General features: G+C 45.6%; 1 protein-coding gene across 2 annotated transcripts; it reads right to left on the reverse strand.

Moving 5' to 3' along the window:
- Positions 1 to 1,203: 1,203 nt before the first annotated feature.
- Positions 1,204 to 4,723, reverse strand: LOC129337901 (uncharacterized). Of its 2 annotated transcripts, XM_054991903.1 has the most exons (4): positions 4,172 to 4,723; positions 3,620 to 3,923; positions 2,277 to 2,342; positions 1,204 to 2,182 (listed from the first exon to the last, which is right to left on the reverse strand). In XM_054991903.1, exons 2-4 carry the CDS (start codon positions 3,693 to 3,695, stop codon positions 1,686 to 1,688), a joined length of 639 nt encoding a protein of 212 aa, XP_054847878.1. In that variant the 5' UTR covers positions 3,696 to 3,923; positions 4,172 to 4,723; the 3' UTR covers positions 1,204 to 1,685. The 2 variants fall into 2 exon arrangements, with proteins under 2 accessions (XP_054847878.1, XP_054847887.1); XM_054991912.1 differs by lacking the exon at positions 4,172 to 4,723 and having other exon boundaries at positions 3,620 to 3,933.
- Positions 4,724 to 11,233: the final 6,510 nt, after the last annotated feature.

Genomic DNA, 11,233 nt, shown 5'->3' on the forward strand with positions numbered 1-11,233 from the left:
CATTCATAGATCTCACTGTGGAGCCCCAAACCACCGCGGCAGCAGATAGCCCTTCAGAAGGGACTTCCTCCACCCACGGAATGGAACCCTTCATTGACCTGACAGAGGATTCCCGCAATGATGATGCCGGGGACAGCCCTTCTAATGGAGCCACCTCCTCCCACAGAGTGGAACAGCTAGCCGTGCAAGCGGAGGAACACCGAACCACTGCACTCGGAGATAGTCCCTCAGAAGGCACCATATTCTCCCGCATAGCTGAGCAGTTCATGGAGCTTGCTGAGGGTCCCCAAACCACAAGGGCCAGAGACAGCCCTTCTGAAGGCACTTCAGCAGCCCACAGAGTCGAACATCTTCCCGAGCTTGCTGAACAACCACAAGCTTCAGGTGCCACAAATGACACATCAGAGGTTACCTCATCCTCCCACAGAGCGTTGGAGATCACAAACCTTGCTGAGGAACCACAAACCACCACTGGCAGAGATAGCCCCGGTGAAGGCACCTCATCATCCCACACAGTGGATCCGGTAACCCTGCTTGCAGAGGCACCCCAAACTTCCGCTTCAGATGGAACCTCATCACAGCACAGAGTGGCCGAGCTCGGTGACCTTCCCGAGGAACCCCAAACGACCACAGACAGCCCCTCTGCGGGTGCTTCCTCCTCCCTCAGAGTGGATCATGTTGTCGAGCTTGCTGGGAAAGTGAAGCAGGTGGTGGCAACATGTCTCCGTGTGTGTGAGTTTTTATTTTAAATGAAAAAAAAATTTAAAGGCACCATATCAACCATGACTTATCCAATGTGTTGGGCATTGTTTGCCAGATTAAAATTGGGGTGGAAAGGGAAATGGCTGGGGAAGAGTAGAATTTTTTCCTTGCCTTAGGAACAACCACAAATTTCCCCTGACGCATGCCATTTCAGTCAAAGGATTGCACTGCAATGGTGTTTGATTTCGGCAAAAGTTGTCATGACAAAAAAACCAGCTACTTCAAATTACCGTGCTGGACACCCTCCAAAGACAGGGTTCAATGAGAGGTGATGGTTAGTGATCTACCTTTCAGTGACTGTGATTTTTATTTTCCCAGTGAAAAAGACCAACAGGAGGATTGACGGCCTTGAGAGGCAGCTGAGGATTTTGAGACAGGAAACCAAGGAGGATATCGGCAAGCTGAGGAATGACCTGGACAAAATAATCCATCAATCAAAGGAACAGTGATCATGTTTTAATGATTAACAGTAAAAAGTTTTAAACGGCACAAACAATAAATAGTTTGGTTATGTTATAGCAGTTAACATTAAAAAATTTTCAAAAAACACACACAATAAATATGGTAGTCATGTTTTAAAATTTCTCAGACCAAATAATACCTATCCACAATCAAACTGTGAAACCTATCTGAAATGTTTATTTATTGCCGAAGTCAACTTTCACATGAAGTGACCGGGACCAAACAATCTCCCTTTTCTGATGACTCAATGCAATTGAGTTGTTCTTTCCCCCTGCCTCTCCTCCTCTTCCCTCCTCCAATTTTGTGTCCCTGGGGCTGTGATGGGTTGATCCAGGCAATTCCACACTCTCAGCGGGTGTGTGGGAGAGTGAAAAAAGGGAAAGGGGAAATGAATTTGGCCGTGGCCCATGCCCTGCTCAACTTCCCCAGAAAGGAGTAATATTTCACATTTCAAAGGTTTTTCACAAATCAAATTTCTTGCTGGGTTTAATCACACGGCACCTCTTTCTGGGTGGGTTCTCCTGTGAAGATCTATGCACACTTCCCCTTCCACATGATGGTCCTGGCATGGCTTGGTGACTCTGCTCACGGTTTCCCCCCAGCAAAATTTCGGTTAGGGAGCTTAAGGCACTGACCGCTCTGTTGATGCCCTCAAAGTTCTGCTGCTGCGCCTCAATGAAAGCCTTTCTGTCTTCTTGTGCCTCCCTCATAGTGTCCTCATGCCTTCTCTGCTCCGCTTCCAGAAATTGCATGCGCCACTCTCGGCTCTCCGTCAATGTCTGTTTTCTTTCCTTGGCATTGTTGTTCTCCTCTCTCTCTGCCTGAGACAACATCTTTTCTGCCACGGTGCTAAGCAAGGCCACACGTCTGCTTCGGGTTCTAGCCTTTTCTAGCCGAGATGCAGGCGACATCTGTGCCGTGGTTTTTGGTGCGGTTTCAACGGGCTGATTTTCAGCGACTGAAACCAGGAATTGAGAAATTGGTGTGATTGTAAGAGAGAAATTTGTTTCTAGAAAGGGTTGAAGGAATCACGACCGCAAAAGCACACTCACCCACATTTTGACGACCGCCGTCCTCATGCTCCTCCGGGATTTCATCCACCTGAGTCAAGTCCGAATCTGTGGGAATTCAAAGGAAAAAAATTTTCTGATGATTGTGTCAGAATAGAGATGCCAGAGGTTGAATCTGGTTTTCTAGTTGAAAGCGGCAGCCAGTGAGAGCAGACAAAACTAGAGCGAGGTGGACTGAAAGGGCAAGTGCGGAGGCGAGTCTCACAGTGTGTGGATGCTGCCACAATTCAGCCCAAATTATTATAGCTAATGCTGTACATGTGAAAGGTTCCAGATTCTATCCCTGGCATCTCCAGATAAAGAGTCTTGTAGACAGAATTTGAGACTGACATTTCTCTGTCTAAGAACCTCAAGATATGTCACCAGCCCAGAAAGCAATATAATGAGTGACAGCACTTGGGGTTATGCCACTTCACATGTCAATGAACCAGCATTTGTGGTTTCCGGGGACACCATCCGCACTCAGAAGAGGGAACATCACGAAGTTAGCGCACATGTTCTCAAAGGCAATGCAAGATATATTCAAGCAATAAAACATGGATGTTTGGGCCAAGCAATAGTTCTTCGATCATGAAAAAGCAGGTTTTTTCCCCCCCAAAAAAGGTGGGACTGGCAAGCCAGCCAATTCCGCCTTCAGTTTATTTTCTGAAAAATAGAGGCTGTGATGTGATCAAAGAAATTATTGCTTTTCCCAAACCTTCATGTGTGGTTGCCAGCTCTGGTTTGCGAAATCCATAAAGATTTGGGTGCAGTGCCTGTGCATGGCAGAAGCTCAGCCACAGCATGCGATGTTATGCCATAGAATCTGTCCTACTTAGATGCCATTGTGCCCAGGGAAAACCCCCTTTGCAGTCCCGAGATTGGCCGTAATTCCTGGAAGATTCCCAGCCCTTCTGGAGACTGGCAACTTTAAATGCTCGAACAGTTGAAGTGGCATACAAGTAAGAGCAAGGTAATAGAAAACAATTATGTTCTTTGACAATGCAGAACTTGAGTTATGTGCTTTGTCGGTGCCCAACCTTCCACTGTGAATGTTGGGTGCACCCACGTGCACCGTCAAGCGAGATACAGTTTTGTGGCTTTCTTTCTGTAATGACTTTGGCAAACATCATTTTTAAGCTGACTGTCTTCTCTACTGTGGAGGCCCTCTAAATCAATCATCCAAAGTAATTCAAATCAATTAAGTTAATTCATTGACAGTATGATCCTAATGCCCTTCTAAGACCACCTTTATCTAGAAAGAACAGAAATCCTCACGCCAACGGTGTCTCTGCCTTATGCACCCCGTCCACTCTGCCAAACAGGATCATGGCACTCGATCTTACCTTCTTCTCCCACCTCTCCCCCATCACATGCTTCCATCAATTGTTCCTGGTCAGATGCAGCCCCTGGAAGAAACATAAGCGTAAGTTATATTTAGGAAAGTTTGGATATTAGTGATGCGAGTATGAATGGAAGACTCTTGTCAGAATAACATGTATTGTCCAGTGATGTGAACTCCCAAGTGGCTTGACGATGTCACAGGATAACAGGTTCCCACACATCTAATGTCACCGGTGCATGTCCAAACTTGTTGATTACTGTGACTTCAGGGTCGCTTCTGCTTGAGTTGTTTTTCACGGAATAAATCTGCAGGTGAGCAAAGGATCACTTGAAAAATCCATACCCACCACATCCCCCCACCCTAGGCCCCTCTTCACACACCCACCATTACAAGTGCCAACACAGATAGATTGCTTTGGCAAGGGCCTGACACCGGCAAAGTTCATAGGAAGAATGGGCATTGTCTATCTGTAACGTTATAACGTTTCGCCTAGTGGTCACATCCCTCCCCAGGATTCTGCCGCTTGACCCACAACAGCAGGAAACATACTTACCTTGATCGTTTGCTGTGACATCCACAGATTGTAGATTCAGGGTCACCATCGGGTGGCTAAACAGTTCCTCGGACCCCTCAAATTGAACTGGTCTCGGAGTGTCGGCACGCGGAAGGGAGAGGCTTCTGGCCACCCGTTGTGGCCTGATGCTGGCATCGCCCCTGAAGATACGATGTAGCTGGGCATAATATGGGCACGTTGTGGGTGCATTTCCGGATTTGGAGTTGTGTGCCACCACTCGTTTGTATTCTTGGCGCATCGCTTTGGTCTTCGTCCGACATTCCAAAGCCGTGCGCTTGTGCCCTCTTGCCGCCATCTGCTCCGCGATCTTTTCGAAGACGTCTATGTTTCTGTGGCACATTGACAGTGACTCCTGGACCTTCTCCTCTCCCCAGAAGTCGATGAGATCCAGTGTCTCCCTCTCCCTCCACGACACTCCTCGTCCAGCCATTTTCTGCATCGCCATCTGAGCCGTTAGATAGACCAGGAATGAACTTCTCCCGCCCAGCAGTGCTCGAGCTCTCAGTGGTCCGGCTTGGTCACATGACCCAATTTTCGTGTCTCGCAGCACGCAACACCCTCTCCTGATGTTGTTTTTGTTGTGTGATGAACGTTTAAACGTTAAAATGTTCAGTTTAAAGGGTGAGAAAAAAAAAGGGATTTTGTGGCCATCGGGAGTTTGATTGTCGGAAAAAACATGTGCGCACAATCACGACATGAACGACTCTCCCGCCAAGCATTGCTCGAGCTCTCACTGGTCCGCCTTGGTCAAATGACCCGATTTTCGGTTCTCGAGCAATGCCCCTCAGCAAAAAAAAAAAAAGGGAAAGTGGGATTTGTGGCTGTGCTGGAAGGCTGCTAATTGGAAAGAGCACAACCGGAGCGTCAGGGAAAATAGGTCAGGACAGGAATGAAGTAAACGCATAAACGTTACTGCCCCCACTGAACCGAAAAAAAAATGGCGGAATAAAATTTTTGAGAGCTGCGGCCGGTGGGAGTGGCTAGACCGGCAGACTGTCCAATCGGGGGTTAGGGAAGCAAAAAAGGGACAAACGCTTTCACACTAGCATACTGCGGGCTGGGAGCCGTTTTGCAGCGAATGAACGTTAACTTCGCAGTATGTCCGCAGGAGGAAAAATCGGAGAAACCACTGACATGCTGCGGATTGGCATTCCATGACTCCTTCCTGAGTGTGAAATCCACAGAAACATGGGATGAAATACAGGTGCAAACGCGATCTAAAAACTGAGTGCGAAATGCACCTCAGTGTGGAGAGAAAGGGGATTCCCCCACCCTTACTGTTCAGCATAGGGCCTTTTTAGCCCTTTCTGTGCTCTCTTTCAGATGACTCCATGGGGCCCGCATGGCAACATATAGGCAAACTACTAGAAACTACTTTGAGACAAAAAGCACCTCAGCCTGGATTTGAAAAGCTACCCCACTCTTTGGCTTCTATTTATCAGTTAAAAAAAACTCTGAGGAGATCCAGTCACAGATCTCACAGCATCAAATCTAATTTGGTTTTAATATAAATACATGGATTAAATTCTCCACCAACATCTGAACTCTGCCTAAATAACAGCTTTAAGTCTGAAAATGTGCAAGTCAAACAAATCATGTGGTTATTTCTTTGAAGCATTTATTAATCAATTTATTTTCCATTGTGCTTGGGCTTTGTATGTAGCCCAGGGGAGGGGAGATGTAGAAGGGGTACCTCTGAGGCGAATCAAGCAGATGTGATATTGTTGATTCTCCTCCCCCAAATTCTACGTCACAGGACAGTGGGTCATGTATGGCTGCTGTGGTGGGGTAATGTATTGAATTTCTTTGCAATCATGGACTTGGATCGGGAAAACCTAAGAATAGCCGGGGAGGTCACCTACTGAAGGCAGAATCAGAAAAAATAACACACACACCCTCGGAACCCATGGAAATTCTACTAGGATACAAGCCATGGAGACTAGGAAGTTGATACAATGGGACATGGATTCTGTGGTCTATTTGTACAACATGTGGGAGTTGTGCATTCACTTTGATTTTACCAAATTCAGTTATAGCAGCTTTTCTGTTTGAGCCTGTGTAGCTCTGAGCAAATTTTTCTGGAATATTTTAATATACATATTTGGCCTGCCCTGCTAGACTGTCTGTAAATACTGCTGGGATTACAACTGACAGCATCTTTGGCTAGAAAATATGATAAATTTCAGCTGATGATTCAGTAAGGAATTGCTCGTGAAAACAATTCTCTATGGCAAATATTTCTTCAAGGAAGAACTTGGTGCATCAAAGCCTGTCCCAGCGCTTAGACAGGTTCAAATTTCATACTGGAATGAAAAATTGATCAGGGGAGATGTAGGGGAGAGATTCTGCAAATTAAATTTAGCCAGTGTAATGAATGAATCCTAGAAATAATGTCACTCGACAGTGAAAGCTACGGCTTACTTGTAGAACTGCAGTTCCTAATATTTCTAGTGGCTTGAGAATTATTATAAACAAGAACTTGTTTGCTCAAAAACTGTGACAAATGAATATAATATACTAAAGCAGCCCATCCCAACCTCATTAGCCTGTGAATACTTCTGGAATGTTCAGTAGGATCTGCCAAGCAACTCTCAAAAGGCTTCACTGCAGGCGGTAAAATAACTTTATTGAAAAGCTGCTAGTATCATGAGCTTACTCCATCTTTGCCAGGAATAATGTTTACATGCAATCATCAAACATATATAGGCTCCCCAAACATGGGCAAATTCTGAAATCCCTCCCCCCAGTCTAACGGTCAGCTAAGCTCAATGAGAAAGCATCTAAGCGGGAAAAAAGCAGAAATGATGTATGGGATTTCTAAGGTCGTGATGTTTGTGCAAGCACCTCTTCCCAGACTAAGGAGAGATACCCCTGGTGCAGTTCAGAGGAGTACACAGATAACAGCAGGAACAAACGCCTCCTTTGCATAGTTTTACACCGTGGGTCTGAAAGACAAGGCGAGTAACATTAGCAGTCCAGTCAAGGAATAGCCTCAGCATTTAACCATAACTGTAACATGAAGCATTAGACTACAATCATAACAGCAGGGTGTTACTGGGTATGACAGGTGATGCTAAGCACCTGACATTGAGCATCGTAACAAAATGGCTGCAATGGATGGCAGCCATAGGGCCAATAAAAATGGCTGCTATGGGGGGATGGGCAAACTGCAAAATTTATACAGAACATTAGGAGGTTCCAATCCAAGCAGCCTCCTAATATGGAGGCAGTTGTTTATGAATGGGTAGTCCCAGTAGACAGAGCCAATCCCTCCTGATCTTCTGTTGCACCTCTTGATCCAATGAGATGATGGAAAGGCAAGGCTGGCTTCTTGTTTTGAGGAACAGATACTTTGGGAACGAAGCATGTGGGTACCAAGGGACACACTAGTGGGCAAATGCCATCCCTGGACACCAGGCAGGGTTGCCGGTTTGCCCCTGGCAACGTACAGTGGGTGGCTGATAGTGGGGGCTGGAATTCTTCCCATCATGCCCACTCCAGCAATGGGATTATATCATTTCTTGTAATAATACATTATGCTGGAACTCTATGGTTTTTGCCCAAATATCAGAGCTTTACCAGGTGATGTGATAGTATCACTTCTGAGCATAAAGAAAGTGACATCATCATCTTGTTGGTGATGTCATGGTATCACCCAGAAGAGCCTGCTGCAAGCTGGTAAGTCCCTCTGTTTCTTCCCCTGTTGGCCAGCCAACCATCTGCAAGTGCCATGGGCTGTTGCAGGCTTGGGGTGGAGGATTCCCCACCCGGGTGGTGGCGGCGGCAAACCTACTACTAGATTCGTCATCACTGTGTAGAGCAAACTGTCTTTATTTGTATAGCTTTCCTTTCCTCACTTCCTCCCATATCTTAATCCTGGAGTAGAAGCTGAAATGGTACAGTAAAGCTGCCACAAGATTCAAATCAAGCTGTTGACAATATGCCCATGGACCTGTGGCATACATGATTACTCTTTGCTTGGCTAGTTAGACTTGGTACACACATGAACATGGAAGAGAATGAGTTGGAGCAAGGTGGTAGAACGGACTGCACCACATCATGCTGCTAGCAGTGGATTCCAGCTCTGAATGCCCCTTCACATAATACAAAAATCTATGTGAACAGAAAACTAGCTCAGAAAGTGGAAAGTTTCTACCTGTCCCTTTGCTGTATGAGCTGGTTCTTCTACGGGCAGGTTTACATGACAACTTTCCAAAATATGATTCACCCACGATCTTGTACCTGAAGTTTGAAGCAAGGCAGTCCATCCTAGTTTTCTGCTACATCATTACTCTGCTTATATGAATCAGGCTTAGAGCCAGGACTGTGTAATGGTAAGAGCGTTGGATCTGATCTTGCACCTGGATCCAGCACCATAGGCACCTTTCATCACAGAGAGGGGCTGCTACATTTCCAGGAGGAGTTTCAAAGTCATGATTGCAGTATCGGCCATTTCCTCGGAACCAACATAAACATCGATAACCTTGACTCCAAGCCCAAATATCTCAATGTATTTTAGGAACAATGCACCAGGTGTTTTTTAGTCTTTTATTGGCAGTACCTTGATTTGTGATTTAAAGGGGAAAACCAGCATAATGGGAAAGAGGTTATTTACCACCAAGCTACTATTACTTCAGCTGGGGAAAATATATGGGTACACAGTGCAGGTAAAAGCAGTGCAGGGTGATGATTTTCACCCAGAAAATGGGATTGAGGAGGGCTAGTTAAATAACCCCTTCCTGCCACTCTACTCCCTTTAAATCATAGCCGCAGTTTCTGCTTGTTGTTAAAAGAAAAAAAGCCACTGGGAAAAATAATCATTTCACATGTAGTTCTTCCATTAGTGCCTATGAATTGTTAGAGTGGAAACATATGAGATGAATGAGAATAGTAATTTTTAAGCTCAGAATATTTATTTTTATGTTCTTATAAGATAACAACTACAACTATAATAACAATAACATTCAATTTATATACCCCCCTTCAGGACAACTTAATGCCCACTCAGAGCAGTTTACAAAGTGTGTTATTTTTATCCTCACAACAATCACCCTGTGAGGTGGGTGGGGCTGAGAGAGCTCAGAGAAGTTGTGACTGACCTAAGGTCACCCAGCTGACTTCAAGTGGAGGAGTGGGGAATCAAACCCGGTCCTCCAGATTAGAGTCCTGCTGCTCTTAACCATTACACCAAACTGGCTACATCAAATATTATTCTTTAAATAAAAAAACACATCCCTAACATCCTGCCATGCTCACAGTAGTAAAAGTAATTTTTTTCACCACAAGATCATTTAAGAATGATACAGGTGATGCAAATCTTGAAAAATCCACCTTGAGCCCAGCTTCAGAAAAACTATTTAAATCATGGAAAGAGTAGGGGAGGAAAGGGTTAATCACTCCATCTCCAATGACCCATCCTTAATCTTCCATGCAGCCAAGGGGCTGCTAATTAGGTTTTTTAAAGCCATGAGAGATTCTAAGCACAGGCTGCATCTACAAGGGGATACAACAATATGCCTGCACCATGATGGCAGAAGTAAGCTGCTTGGGAATGGAAATCCACATGCCCTCTCCATGGGCTGCTTCCTGCTCCCCCACCCCCAGCCTGCTTCCTCCCTTACCTCCATTGCACCTGCAGAAAGGTGCAGATATGACAGCAATCACGCCAGGCTTCCTGAAGCCTGGAACCCCTCCCCTCCTTCCCCTTACTTTTACTTAACTTATTTAGTATTTTTATTCTTTGCTTTTCTTCTCAGTGGAACCCATAGCAGCTTACAACATTAATAAAAATGTTGAAACTCCCCCCATAAAAACACAATTTAAATAAAACAAAGAGAAAGTAATCAACCAGTCTTGAATCCAATGGTTCAACTCATTCAAGAGCATGCACCACAGGCTATGAGCCACGAGACATGATCCCTTTCCTCTTGCTCTTTGGGTCACGCTCAAGGTCACAACTAGACATGGGCACAAACAGCATTACGAACAGAAAAAACCAATAAACAGCCTAATCTGCTGTTCTCAAACAAGCTGTTCGTGAGGCCCCATCCTAAACGAACTGGTGGCTGTTAAAAGCCTCGTTTGTTGCCCTTGGCAGCCGTTAGGCAAGCCAGACAGTCTGGCACCTGCTGCAATCAATCCCCTTGGCAACTGGAGGCAAGGAGGAACTGAACTCTGTCTGAACTCCTTCTGGCTTTCCTTCTGGCTTTAACTCTTCAAAATACTTCCAGCAGAGAGTCCCGTTTTTCCACTGTGAAGAGAAAATGACAGCCAACGGGGAGACCTGTGGATCATGCCTTTCCTGGGGTGAAATCTCTCTGAAACTTGGGGGGTCTTCAGAGGACAGCGAGGAATATGTCCCCTGCAAATTTGGTGGGTATTGGACATTGGGAAGGTCAGTTTGTGGGGTGTCTAAAGGGCCCTGCCCCTTGCATGTGGCAGGAAAGGGCCCTTTAAATTATCAGCTGGCAGGCGGGAACCCCCCCAGCTGCCTGCCAGCGGATAGTTTAAAGGGATCTTTAAAGGGCCAGGTAAGTGGGTTTGAGGGGAGGGGGGCTAAGTGGGGGAGTTGGGGGGGGTTCTGGCCCCCATGAACAATGAACAACGAACGTGTCCAGGAACAGTTCATGTTCGTCCATGTTCGTTGTTCGTTGTTCGTGGATGGCACCGAACGACAAACAGGGTGTTCGGGTTTTTCCCCCCGTTCGTGCCCATGTCTAGTGACAACTCTCTGGCCTTGCCCAAGTTTATACCTGGAGACAGGAAAAATAACATAGAAGCACAGCTTATGTCTTACAGCTGGCAACAATGAACTTGCTACAATACAGGTTGGCAGGGAAAAGAAAAAAAAACTTTTAATTTTCTATATTCCTGCTTCTCAAATGGTTGTATGTCAAACTGCTTTACTGTTTGAAGAATGTAAAGCAAATTGAAAGAAAAGAAGGTAAGATGAACGTCTCCACTATATAGCAAAGGACAGGCAACAGACTTTCTGCTTTTGCTTTAAGTGGAACACCTGCAAATTTAATGAATCTTTCCTCG

This window comes from Eublepharis macularius, chromosome 1 (genome assembly GCF_028583425.1).
Source record: "Eublepharis macularius isolate TG4126 chromosome 1, MPM_Emac_v1.0, whole genome shotgun sequence".
Taxonomy (NCBI): domain Eukaryota; kingdom Metazoa; phylum Chordata; class Lepidosauria; order Squamata; family Eublepharidae; genus Eublepharis; species Eublepharis macularius.

What these genes read in the sequence shown, in the direction of transcription:
- LOC129337901 (XM_054991903.1), bottom strand. Translation starts at nt 3,695, where the DNA reads ATGTTTCTTCCAGGGGCTGCATCTGACCAGGAACAATTGATGGAAGCA. An exon ending in GGGAGAGGTGGGAGAAGAAG is followed by an intron (nt 2,343 to 3,619) that starts GTAAGATCGAGT and finishes GAATTCCCACAG; the next exon opens with ATTCGGACTTGACTCAGGTG. An exon ending in CGGCGGTCGTCAAAATGTGG is followed by an intron (nt 2,183 to 2,276) that starts GTGAGTGTGCTT and finishes TCCTGGTTTCAG; the next exon opens with TCGCTGAAAATCAGCCCGTT.